Below are 13,907 nucleotides of genomic sequence, written 5' to 3'. Positions count from 1 at the left end.
TACTTGCAGACTTCATACTCATTTGTATCCTTGCCCATTTTGCACAATCTGGCATTATGCAGTTATTGAAGCTACTGGGCATGGTTAAAAATTAAGACAGCATAAGCACAATTGTTTCAGATATTACAGGTTCTGACAAGTAAAGAATTTTCAGAGTCCTGCCACAAATAAGCTACGTATTGATTATTGACCATTTGTGACATACCATAACAACAAGCAAAAATCTAAAAAACTAATAAGTTGGTTTAAATTTAATAAATACAAATGTATTCTGACAGTTTATGAGTTAATTATATTTTCTATTTGCAAAATTTCCTCAACCTTAACACAAAATAAGAAAAAAGTGAACTTTTTAAGAAATTTGTGGGATTTCTTGGGATGAGAAGAATTTTCCAGCTTAAAAAAACAGCTGGGATCCTGTTTGAGAAACCCTAGAGAATATTGTATGTATTAAAGTTCTTTTCAGCTTTTTCAATATTTTTTGAATATTATTCAATTTAAAAATTTTACAGATAAAATTGCATATATCAAGATTTACTTGTATTTTATAATATACTAGCATATTATAAGTTTTGACACTTTTCTGTGTCCTTTCTGATACAACAGTGTCACTAATTTAGTTGTTTATGACTCTTTACCTGAAGTACATATTTACTGGCAAGGAATGAGGTTAATTTGTCATATCCATGACTGTCTACTGGTAGAATTAAAAGGACAAGAGATCCTAAAAATTTATGAATCCAACAAGAAAAACTAAATGTATCAAGAGAGAGAGCTTTTATTAATTAATAGATGCATGTAAATCCTTTTATGAAGTCCCCTAACTTGGAAAGAGCAGAGAGGTTTATACAGCAGGCTGTGCATTTGTTTTTACTTTGTAATTTGTTGTAAAAACTTTTCACTTGTTTTAATTAAGCCTATTAGGTTCTGAAAATGTTGTTCTACCATATTTAGCTTGATAAAGATAATTTGATTAACATGATCAGAAACATTTTTAGTAAATTACTTCTGGTAATTGATAGTGTTATTTTCATTTAATTTATTATTCAGTTTGCTCAGTTAACTTGATGTCATGTGATGTTATGAGGATCTATTGAAAGACATTAAATTACATTACTAAAAAAATATTATTCAGGATAATTTGAAGAGAAAATAAATCAAAACTAGTCTATACTGCTGCAAATTGCACTTTAGCATAAATTGAAATATTAGCTATTTTAGCAAATATTTTTAATATTTTACTATCAATGGATTTTACAAACTTTCCTACTTCAAGACAATATCAAATATTGATTAATATGAGATTGCAGAAATGACGACAAAATTGTAGAACCATTTGAATAGAAGTTTTTGAAAAACAGTATTTAATAATGCTTTAAAAATATTGAAGATAGAGAATTTGAAACAATACTTCTTTATATAAGTTTTTATGATTGTATGAATGTTAAAATATATTTATTTAGCACAACTGGGAAATGGGATCCTGAATGCTGGTTTGTTAGCAAAAGAAGTAAGGAAACTCTTCAACCAGAAGAATCAAGATATAAAAAAGAAAGATTGGAAATTGATGTTGGAGTCAATCATAAACGTCGAATTCCAGATCCAAAAGAACGTGTCAAGGAAGAGCGAGATGACATAGTGCTCAGTCCACAGCGAAGAAGTTTTGGAACTGGTTGCCATGTCATACAGCATTCGTCCTTGAGTCGCTGTTCTAGTAGCCCTACTGATGCCAGAGATACCGAAAGGTAAGCATTAATAATAACTTACTTTTATAAAATCTTTTTATATATCAGGGCTGGCCAAACCTTATTACAATAGAAGCCATATAACACGTATCAAAATTATGAGTTGCATTTCCTATTGAAACTGCATTTTATATGATATATGTATTATGAGAATTGCAGTAAGGATCTAGAAGAGCCACTTGCAGCTTACAAGCTGCAGTTTGGCTAATGTGGCTATATATTAATATCTAAATGATTTGATTGAGGAATGTGAATTTTAAATTAACTAAAATGAGCAATCATTCAGCTTTGACTGTTTTAAATATGTAGTTGAAAATGGAATAACAATCCTCTGGTAAAACTTTNGGAATAACAAAAAATTCTAAAAATATTTTCTATATATTATCTGTATATTAAAAATATCAGTCAGTTTTTATAAATATGAAATAAAATTAATTTTGAACTACTTGAAGGATATAAAGACTTGTTTCTTTTCAATTGTGAATATTTTATATAAATTCAACAAATGTTCTTAATCTTAAATAAGAACTGCTTTAGGTTGTTGATCTGAAGTAGATCTTGTTTAAGGAAAAAAAAAAATAAAACATTCAATGAAGAAGCAAAATCATTGATTTTAATGGTTTCCTATATAATTACTAGTTCCTACTAGTAATTATATATTTACAGTCTTAACTTTCATGATAAGCATTTAGTCAATCTTACGGACAATTAAAACAGAAGTCAATAATAATAAATATATAACTGCATATAAAGCAACAATTAAACACATTTACAATCTTTAAGCAGAAAAACTATTTAATAAAGAACTCAATAATTATAACACTAATAGGCTATAAACTCTTGTTTTTTTTTTTTTTTTTTTCCATTGCTGTAAAGTGAATTTTGATGATTAATATAATTACAGGAAATCCTTGTTAGTTTAATGTTCAAGGGACAAAATAATCACACTTAAAATTATTGCATTTTTAATTATCTGAGATGTTCATATTTCTGTACAGTATGTGAAATGCCACATAAGTGATGTAATTTATTAAGCAAATGGAATACAACTATATATACAAAATGCTATTTTTGTTAATTAATAATTATTAATAATAATAACAATATAAATAAACTGCAAATAAACAGCATGTGTCCAGTGAGAACTTCAGAGGTTGCCAGAAAAGTTTTTTAAAAGTAAAGCAGATTTTTCTGAATGTACCCCAATTTATTTTTAAATTATCACAAAACGTAGAAAATGTTGTTTAAATCTAATAGCATAGAACCTTCAAATATTTCAATCTGCTGTAACCCAGTCTTTTAACCCTAAAACCCAGCCATATCCTATGAAATGAGAAAAAGAGTAGTTGATGGCTAAGGTGACATCCAAAAATGTGTTACTGTAAAAGCAATTCCATGCTGACTAGATTGGAGTTGTTCATGGTCTATTATTCTCTTATAGCATGAAGGCATGTGAACTTTGATTTAACAATATGAGTTAATATACACATCATAGTTTGAGCGAAATTATCATTTTGAATTTCAAAGTAGCTGTAAAATTCCTTAATGTGCAAACCTCTATATCAGGTATGGCCAAACTTTTATCCCTTAGGGGCTACTTTTTGGTAAAATATAGTCTGCGGGTGACTATGAATATGGGCAAACAATTTTAGGATTTTTATATGCTCATGCGTTAACATTCATTTGCATTGTTCATCGAAATAAATACAAACAGTATGGGTATGTTGCACAGACGGTCTATTATTGTAAGAATAAATTATTGAATTGAGATTTTTAAACATTAATTTAAGTGAAAGCAAATTGTTCAACTTTAGCTTTGCGGGCTACTTTCAAAACCTTTGTGGTCGATTGCAGTCTACGTGTTGGCCATCCCTGCTCTATATCCTTGGCCAGGACAAACAGTACGGCAGTGTTTCTCAACGGGGCCGATATCGCCCTCATGTGGGCGATTTTCCACGTTGAGGGGGCAATTAGTAACAATTTATATTTTGGGGGGCGAAAAACAAATTTCTGGGCGATATAGTAAAACATTATATTAAGAATAATTAGATATTTTATTCGTTATATCGTACAATAATTAAACAAATAACATTATACTAGTCACTAGTCTATTCAATGCAGTACGAATTTGGTATTAGCCTTGGCCCTCGGCATCGGAATTTTGAAGTGAAGGGGGTGATACTACATAACGGTTTTATTGAAGTTTTATACTACATTGAAGGGGGCGACAATTCATTACAAGCTGAGAAACACTGCAGTGTGGTTATGAACGTACAGGATTTCAAACTATCTAAGTTTGAATTAATAAGTATTTCTTTCATACACATTTAAAATGTTATCCCCAGTTTATACACAATAGCATTACTTTGATCATTTTTCTAACAAAGTTAAAACTAAAGATATAATTACCATTTTGATTTGTTTGTTTCCTTTTTTAAATGCTCCAGTTAAATTGTGTATGAATATTAAAGTAATATTCATACACAAATTAAAATAATATAAAATATGAGATAGCCTGGGACGCCCCCTAGTGGGCATTCTAGCAGCAGCAGTGTCATTCTGTGGTATAAATACAGGTAACCCCCGTATAACACGGTAGTTACGTTCCAAAAAATTGCCGTGTTATGCGAATCCGTGTTATACGAAACAAAGAACTAATACGAAAAGGAGGGTTAGGTTCCAAAAATTAAAAAACATGCTACTATATTTTCATAATTAAGATAAATATCTTCATTAAAATTTTTTTAAGTGATACATATTAATATAAATTAAACAATGTTTTCTTCGTCATCACTAAAAACACTATTAATTAACCGAGAGCGTTTTCTTTTTGGCAAGTTATCCTTATCCTCTGAGCATTTTTCTGCATTATCTTCAGATCCATGCTTTACCTTTTGCAAAATGTATGTAATTTTAGATTGCTTGCTTCTAGTTAAAAGGTCTTTATAAATTTCCTTATATGGTGCTAAGCACTTATGAAGAATAAAGCAAGTATGGAATAAGGGAAAAACATTCGGCAACATCAGAAGCAGAAGCGTCGCGATCTGGCAACATTGAAACAAGTTTCGAGAAGGACCACGTGTATCGACAGAAGGCGAGAAGAGAAAATTTACATACTTAAGTACTAATAGTTCACGAAAATAATAATTTTCGTGAACTATTATTACTTAAGTATGTAAAAATTTATTACATTTCCTGTTGTTCGAGGGTTTTACCCAATTCTCGAACTGTGTCAGAGTGAATCCGTGCTATAAAAGTACCGTGTTGTACGGGGGATGGTACCAATTCTCGAACCGTGTTAGAGCGAATTCGTGCTATAGAAGTGCCGTGTTATACGGGGGTTACCTGTAATAAATTCTTATTACAAATAATAATATACTGTTAATAAATAAATTATACTGTTATAAATAAAATATAGGACATGGCTATTTATACATACAGTATGTATACACAATTGGCTATTTATACATACTGACTGTATGTTCCAGCTAGATACTGACTGTATGTGCTGTTATTACAATTAATATTTTGATAACTACACAATTATAAATAATTATAGCTTTATTTATTAAAGTTCAGTTACAGTGTTGTTCAATAAAGTAATCAATAAACTTTGAAGTATCATTAAATCAGTGAAATATAGGTAATGAAATTTAAAGTAGATTGGTAGGTATACCAATAAAGTAAAATAAATATATTATTTTTTATTCTGTATTTTAATTTTTTTTTTAATGTGGTCTGATTAGTCTTTCTCTTCGGACATCCTTTGGATTTAATTTTAGTTTTGAATTTTAAGTTTTTATTTGATTGATTTGAACAAGGCTCATTATTAGACCAAATTTGTTCTTCGGGTTCTTCTGGTTCAGTTGTACTAAGCCCACTACTCTCGTGTTCAAAAAGAGAAATTGCATTTCTTGCATTGCTTTCTATTACTTTTAATTCCTCTACATATTTATTGAAGGTTTGCATTCCATAATTACACAAAATATTTGCAATATTTTTAGTTATCACCAGTGCTGTATTAAATTTTTCCCTATCTGATAATATTTTATTGGGGCAATCAAAATTGTCAGTAAAAGTTTTATCTTCAATATGATCATTGATGTTTACATTTACATCATCTGTATCCATGCTTAGTGCATTTTCAATTGAAATAATATATCTTGCACAAAAGCAAGTTTTTGAAAATATGTCCAAATTCAAATTATTATATTTTCTTATCATAAAGACTATGACAACATGTTGCACTAAAAGAATTCCAAAATGAACAAGAACATGTTTCCACCGATGTATTATAAAATTTTGATATTTTGCTATCAAGATTTTCCTTAATGCCATTATTTTTAATTCTCATTTCTCGATAATTGATATTATAATTAGGATATCGATAATCAAAATTTAGGATATCCTAAATTATAAATAACATTAAAATTGTCATCTCTATGTCATGGCTTTAAAAGGGTTAATAATTAAAATAACATGAAAGAAACAGAAAAAATGAAATGTTTAGGATGATGCCTTCTAAATTACATAGGGGTTAATTGTCATGTTTTCAACTGAAAAACATTAATAATTATAGCATGGCATTCTTATACTTGTGAGCACTATGATGACCTCTTTATTCCTAGACTTACTACACCATCTCAGACACAAGATCAGCCTTAAAACATCACTTTATTTTTCAAAAACGTTTTTGGAAAATAAATTGATGTTCTAAGGCTGATCTTGTGTCTGAGATGGTGTAGTAAGTCTAGAAATAAAGAACCCATTTTAGTGCTCATAAGTATATTCCAAGCTAGACAAGAAGTGTATTATAGTATGGCATTTTTAATCATATATTTAATTTAAAATATATGCTCTTGATATTTTAGTAGTATCTTGCCCATGTACGGTACATCATACTTTTCTAGATAACAATAAAGTCATGCCTGACATCTATCTAACTCTGTTCTGGAGAAAATTTTTGAATTGAAATGATGTGGTTTAGATCAGAAGTTTATATGTGGTTAATTAGAACCTCTGGCCTCTGTGCTTTCCCTATCTGGTCTCGACTTTTATCTAACTTTGTTCTTGGGATTAAGGAAGGACAGGCACCAGTGGAAATTTATAGGTCTGCAATTTAAAAATCGAAGCCCAATTAGTAGGTGTAGTTAAACATTTTTTATGCAGATAATATGCTGGATATTAAAGTACTTTATAAGAATTTAATAAAATAATTATTAGACTGCAATTTGAAAAATTGTAGACAAATTTTCACTGTTGTCCATCCCTGTCTCTTTCTTTTCCTTAATTTTGAGAACAGAGTTAGATAGATTAAAGACGAGACCAGATATGGAAACCTTAGGGGCAGGAGGCCTTGATTAACTATATAAGAACTTCGAATGCAAACTGGAAGTCATGTTATTTCAACTCAAAAATATTCCCCAAAAGGTGCTAAATAGATGACTGGCATGACTCTGTTGTTAAAGAAAAAGTATGATGTACAGGGGCAAGCTGCTACTAAATTGAGATGTAGAGCATATATTTTAAATTAAGTAAAATAAAAATATGATTAAAAATTACAGTTCGGCATTATGATGATGTCACAATAAATAATTACTCATTATTTATACAAAATATCCTTGGTAAATTTTTGTTCTTGCTAAAGTATGTTATTAGAAAGACTTAAAAGCATGACATAGTTTATATATATATATATATATACATACATACATGCAGTTGATAGTTAAATTATTTATAAAAGGGATTGATGATGATCAAAATCTTTAACATATGAAAAAGTTGGTTTGAAGAAGGATCAGAAATTGAGGTGTATAAAATCCTCCCTTTAAAGATAAACAAAACAGATCAAAATAAATAGAAGAACATATGGGACATTAAATGAGAAATAAAAAAAAACATGAAGGAATATTNATATATATATATATATATATATATATATATATATATATATATATATATATATATATATATATATACACACATACATACACAATAGACATATCTTAGTTGAGTGTTTTTTTATTTCATTTACATACTTAGATACTTGAATCTATTGTATTCTACACATCAAAATTTAAAGATAAATTATTGATTAACAAAAACAGCACACAACTATGGCTAAAACTAGCCATAGTTGTGTGCTGTTATCAGTTTATTCTGGTACTAACAGAGAAATCAGTGTATCAAATAAATGCAATTTTAAATGCAAAAAAAATTATTACTTGGATATTAAATGTTCAGAATCTCTGACTGTTTTTAAAACAGTGATTTAATTTAGAGAAAAATAATCGATTTCTTAATGTCATTTCATAAATATATAGATGATGGATATTTTAATATTTCTGATTTATTATATATACCAGGTTGTTCAATAAGTTTTGTCGTTCGATAAGAAAAACACGATTTTATGGTTTGAAATACATTTTATTATTCAATATAATCTCCCTGAACTTCAATACACTTGTTCCAGTGATCTTCTAATTTATGGATTCCATCCCTAAAGTGAGAATCCGGAAGACTGTCGAAATACGCATCCACGGCTGCTATTACCTCTTCGTTCGATGAAAATCGTTTCCCACGCATGAATTTTTTTAGATGTGAGAACAGCCAGAAGTCAGAGGGAGCTAAATCTGGCGAATAGGGAGGATGTTGCAACAATTCGTATTTTAATTTACTGATTTTCGCAATGGTTTTTTGAGCTGTGTGAGAGGGGGCGTTGTCTTGATGAAAAATGATTTTTTTCTTTTTTAAACCAGGTCTTTTCTCACGAATTTTTACATCTAGCTGGTCCAAAAGGTTACAATAATAATCTGAGTTTATTGTTTTACCAGTTTGGAGGTAATCCACAAACAAAATTCCTTTTGCATCCCAAAAAACTGATGCTAACACCTTCTTGGCCGATTTCTGGACCCTAACACGCTTCGGAGCCGAAGTACCGGGTTCACACCACTCTTTAGCCTCTTGTTTTGATTCAGGATCATGGTGGTAGACCCATGTCTCATCCATAGTGATGAAACGACGCACAAAATCCTTTTTATCCTTTCTAAAACGCTCCAAATGTTGCTGAGAAAGTTGCATTCGAATGTGTTTTTGTTCCATAGTTAACGAATGCGGCACCCATTGTGCACACAGCTTTCTGTAACCCAAAACTTCGGCCAAAATATTGCTCACACTGCCTAACGAAATCCCTAGGGCTTCTACTAAATCTCTCTCGGTTAATCGACGATCTTCCAAAACCATATGCTGTATTTTTGCTACGATTTCTGGTGTTGATGCACTTTTTGGACGCCCTTCACGTGGATCGTCTTCAAGACTCGTACGACCACGTTTAAATTCAGCAACCCATCTTTCTACTGTTCTGATTGAAGGTGAAGAGTCCTTATACACTTTTAACAATCGTTCATGAATTTGTTTTGTTGCTACACCTTCCAAAAATAAGAATTTTATCACTGCACGATATTCAGTTTTTTCCATCGTAAAAAAATACAATGACACGTCGACTTTGAACAGCTGCAAATATACAATGAGTTGACGGATCTACTTGAAACTTGACACGTGTTTATGAAATAGTAGTACTATTTATAGAATAATAAAGTGACGCTCCTAGTAGCGCCACCTCTTATCGAACGACAAAACTTATTGAACAACCTGGTACTTGAATATAAGATGCCATTGGATGTGAGATGTAACCTAATTTCTTCATGCCTATCCACAAAGTTTTCTTGAAAAATAGACAACTTGAGACAAATTCATGTTGACAGAATTGATTCTTTTAATGTAAATTTGTTTAGTATTTATTGCACATTAAAAGTAAATTATATATCACTGTCTTCCATAATATCAGTCTGTTACCTCTTCTGAATCAACACTGGATTTAATGCTCATGTCTTCCCATGGACACACTTCCACAGTCTCATTTAAAACATCTGCAATGCAACATTTCTTGAAAGTGTACTGTGCAACTTTTTCTTGGATTTTCTTCTAAGTACTTAAGGCATTACTGTAATAGACTAATGAAATTGAGCTAACCTGATCTCACAAATACTTACTTTAATGAATATTGACCAGATATAATTAATAAAATGACATAATGGAATTAGTAACAGAATAAGATGCAGACCCTAGATGTCATTAATTACGATGTATTATATCAAACCTAAGATTACCTTGTTTTAGAAATAGTAAAACTTGAAAAAGTGTCTTACATTTGAGTAAATACAGTATGTTATGATTCTTTATATCAGAATAATTAAGATATTTTTTATGAACGTTGACATAAACATTATATCAGATTTTTTTTCAATACCTTAAATATTTATGAAGTACATTGTTAGAATTATTTTGGAAATTCTTTTAATTTTTCATAATTAAATTTTTAAATTAAGCACTACACATCGGGAGACAAGTCGAAAAATTGGAAGTGGGCGCATTATCAATCGTGAGAGAGATCCACGTGAATGGGAACGTGAGCATAGAGAATATGGATATAACAACAGGGGAAGTGATAGGAGGGAACGATTTGAACAAGATGATGGCGATAAGGAAGGAAGAAGGTATTCAAGTCGTTATGGACGAATAAATGATCGTGGAGATAGAAGGACAACTCGTAAGTGCCTTTTTGAACAATTTAGTACTTAATGGTGTTAAGATTTTGTAATGATATGATAAAATTTATTATGTAAAGCTTAGCTAATAGTTTGTACTATTAAATATTGAGATATTATAATATACAAGTCTTACAATATTTTTTATAATAGTACAAAAGTTAATACGTACTATATTAAATTTAGAAATACAATTCTAGGCAGAAAGTAACGACTTCATGTAAGACTCTCATAAGCACTAAAATATAAATAATTTTAAATTGAGTTGTATACATACAAACTATAATTATACAAGGTCTGTTCAAAAAGTATCGGACCTTATTTTTTTCCGCGTAAACCAATGATGCGAGAGAGGCCTCCTTCGGTGGAGTTGTGGAGGGGACAGTCATGCACAGCCCTGAATTTTTTCCCGCCTGCAGAAAGCGTCAGTCGTTGGCAATCGGCGTATGAGTGAGGTCATGTAGTGCGCTCTCGTCGGATTTCACTAAGCTGGAAAATGACTGAACAACGTGAGCAGCGATATTACATCAAATTTTGCCAAAAACCTTGGCGATACCCGAGTGTAAACCATTCGCAAGATTCAGCAGGCTTTCGGGGACGATCCTCGAGGCCAAAAAAAGCGCGGCAGGTCCGCAGCAATATCAAAGGTCATGTTGACAGTTTTTTCGACTCTCGTGGGGTGGTGTGTCGTGAGTACGCACCACAAGGCCAAACCATCGCAAAGGAGTACTACCAGGAGGTCCTTCGTCGTCTTTCCGATACAGTGCGACGCAAACGACCGGATCTGTGGTCGATCAAAACTTGGCAGCTCCATCGTGATAACGCATCCGCCCATTCTGCGCATCTGATTCGGGCTTTCGTCGCCAAACACAATACTCCTGTGGTTCGTCACGCTCCGTACTCTCTCCACATGGCTCCGTGTGACCTTTGGCTATTTCTCAAGCTGAAAATGTCGCTAAAAGGAACCCAAATTTAGTCGAGAGAAGACATCATGCGAAATGCGACGGACCGGCTAAAAACCATTCCAAAAGATGCGTTCCAGCAGTGTTTCCAGCAATGGCAGGAACGCTGGGAGAAGTATATACATTACCAAGGAGACTACTTTGAAGGGGATTAGGGTTTTGTACCTCAAAGTCAATAAATTTATTTTTGCCGACCAAAGGTCCGATACTTTTTGAACAGACCTTGTATTCTCATTTAAATGTAAATAATCCAGATAAATGCTAAACATCCATTTTTATTCAATTTTATGCAATTGATAATTTAAGTATAATTTTGTGAATATTAATTTCACATTAACTGAACAAGTTTTACACCCTATTTATTTATATTTTAATTAACTGTTAATTAATATTAATAGATTATAATTACCAATCCAATTTTATTTTGTTTTGGGAAGAAGTATGTTAATAATAATAATTTGGGTGATTCTAGAGTTAAAAATTTTTAAATAGCTTGGATCAAAAATAATTGGAAAAAAGTATCTGTCATCAAATATGAATATTTTATAATGTATTAATTTTAAAATAAAGATGTTTAGGTGAATATAATTAGAATTTTTAGAATATTTTGAATAATGCTAATCCGCAAGTTTTAATTAAAGAGATAATTCAAAAATTGTAATAAAGAGGAGTAATTTGTGTTAAATTTAGTTAACACAAATAACAGTTAACTTTAGCCATTTGTGTGCTAAATCATTGCATTGAATTTATCTTTTTATTGTCATACTAAAAAATGCTCTTGAAACTGAACTTGTTGTAAACTTTAAAATAATAATGTCGTTCCTTTTTTTAAAAGTTTAAGAAAAATTAATTTTTTTAAAAATTCATCGCATTCAGAATGAACAGAACTAAATAAATTTCTCAATAAATAAATCAGTTTTATGGAGTTTTATTTTTTTTCCATTATTAAAAAAAAAAAAAAAAACTTGACCGCTTTCGAGACATGATGTAATTGTTAACAATTTTATAATAGTTGACACATTGTTATTGATCGTCTTACACAATTTTTCCTTTGTACTGTCCTATTCTCTGCTATTTCATTTTATTTGTGTAGTGAATCTGTTGCTGTTATAAGTTGTAACTATTAAATATTTATTTTTGCAGGTTCTATGTTAACTAATGTAAAAATTAAATACAACTTAGAGTTGTATTTAATTTTTACATTTCTTTGTTACTGTTTCCACAGATTTGAAGAAAACAGGATTTTTTTTTTCTTTTTAGACTATGCAAGTTGTTTTGTTACAGGAAGTTAGTGGCTTTATTGTTTTCTTTTATTTGCTTATAAATGCTATTAAGGATTTATATTGTAATTTTTTCCCCCATGTTTTGATTCATCTATCTGCTCAGTACCTTACTGAGAATTTCCTTTTTCTTACCCTCATTTTTATCCCCCCTCTCTCTTTTCCTCTTTTTCTTTTCTTAGCCTAGACTCTTTAGTAGTCTCTAACCCCCATAAATAAATAGGGAACAAAAATTTCACATGATTTGCTAATATTTTATTACCTAATATAATGATTGTGTGCAAACTAATATATACACAAGTATTAAAATAATAGTTTTTTAGAAAAATATAAAATAGAAATGCTTAATTTTTTCATAAATTTTAGACATATTAATAAAACATGATTACTTATCAGGTCGGAATGATAGAATTGAAGAAGAAGCGGAACCAGAGTGGTTTAGTAGTGGACCAACTAGCCAGTCAGAAACAATTGAATTGGTTGGATTTGATGATGTTGCACATGATCACGAAACAAAAAAATCAGGCAAGAAATCATCTAATAAGAAAAAAGAAGTTTTTCGAAAACAGAATTATTCTGAAGAAGGAGAAAGAACAAATGGTGTTACGAACTTTTCTTCACAAAAAAGTATGTTTTATGTATTTATTTTTCAATTTTTTTATAATAATGGATTAGTAAATATAATCATATTTTATGAATGGTTGAAAAATTCTCTAATAGTGATAATGTCTTGTTTTACAAAGCAGTTTGAGTTTTCAGTGATATTTAGTGATAGCAATTTTGAGATAGTCATGTACTAGAGTAATAAAATATTTTAAACAAATTGTTATCATTAAAGATAAACCTTTAACTGAAACAAAAAGTAACAATCATATTTCTTTTGATCTAAAATATTTGTAATGAAAAGATTTTTCTGGTTTTCTGTAATTTTAAAAAACTACAGAAATTTATTTGTTTANTATAGATAATCCTCATTCGTGCCTAATTTAGAAAGATACACAAAGGTCTAATTAGAACTGTGACTCAATAACATTTGTCTTTACAATTCATTGAAAGTTTGATTTCCCTTGCGTAAAATCTGCATAGATAACCAGAAATTTATTACACTTACATAATTTCCTGTAAACAAAATTAAAAAAAAAAAAAAAAAACATTTATCGATTTGTATCAAAGTTTTTCAACCCCCTCCAACCATTTCTTTTACTCAAACTTTCTATAAACTTTTTAATTCATTTATTTGATTTAATTAGTTTTAATTGTCAGTATGACAATTCTCTGTAAACAAAATTAAAAAAAAATAACTAACAAAAATTC

The 13,907-nt window shown here is 30.2% G+C and overlaps 1 protein-coding gene across 4 annotated transcripts in view; it reads left to right on the top strand.

Moving 5' to 3' along the window:
* The window catches only part of LOC111623976 (eukaryotic translation initiation factor 4E transporter-like), a 106,468-nt gene that overhangs the window by 45,846 nt on the left and 46,715 nt on the right, over positions 1-13,907 (top strand). For all 4 annotated transcript variants that reach the window (XM_023366741.1, XM_023366751.1, XM_023366757.1 and 1 more), the window contains exons 4-6: positions 1,464-1,745; positions 10,133-10,353; positions 12,990-13,220. In XM_023366741.1, coding sequence (XP_023222509.1) covers positions 1,464-1,745; positions 10,133-10,353; positions 12,990-13,220 — 734 coding nt within the window. The remainder of the gene's footprint in view (positions 1-1,463; positions 1,746-10,132; positions 10,354-12,989; positions 13,221-13,907) is intronic.

This window comes from Centruroides sculpturatus, unplaced genomic scaffold (assembly GCF_000671375.1).
Source record: "Centruroides sculpturatus isolate CEXI.00-Female unplaced genomic scaffold, Cexi_2.0 scaffold49, whole genome shotgun sequence".
In the NCBI taxonomy this organism is placed as follows: domain Eukaryota; kingdom Metazoa; phylum Arthropoda; class Arachnida; order Scorpiones; family Buthidae; genus Centruroides; species Centruroides sculpturatus.
The sequence above is the reverse complement of the archived record's forward strand: the minus strand, read 5'-3'. Positions and strand labels throughout refer to the sequence as shown.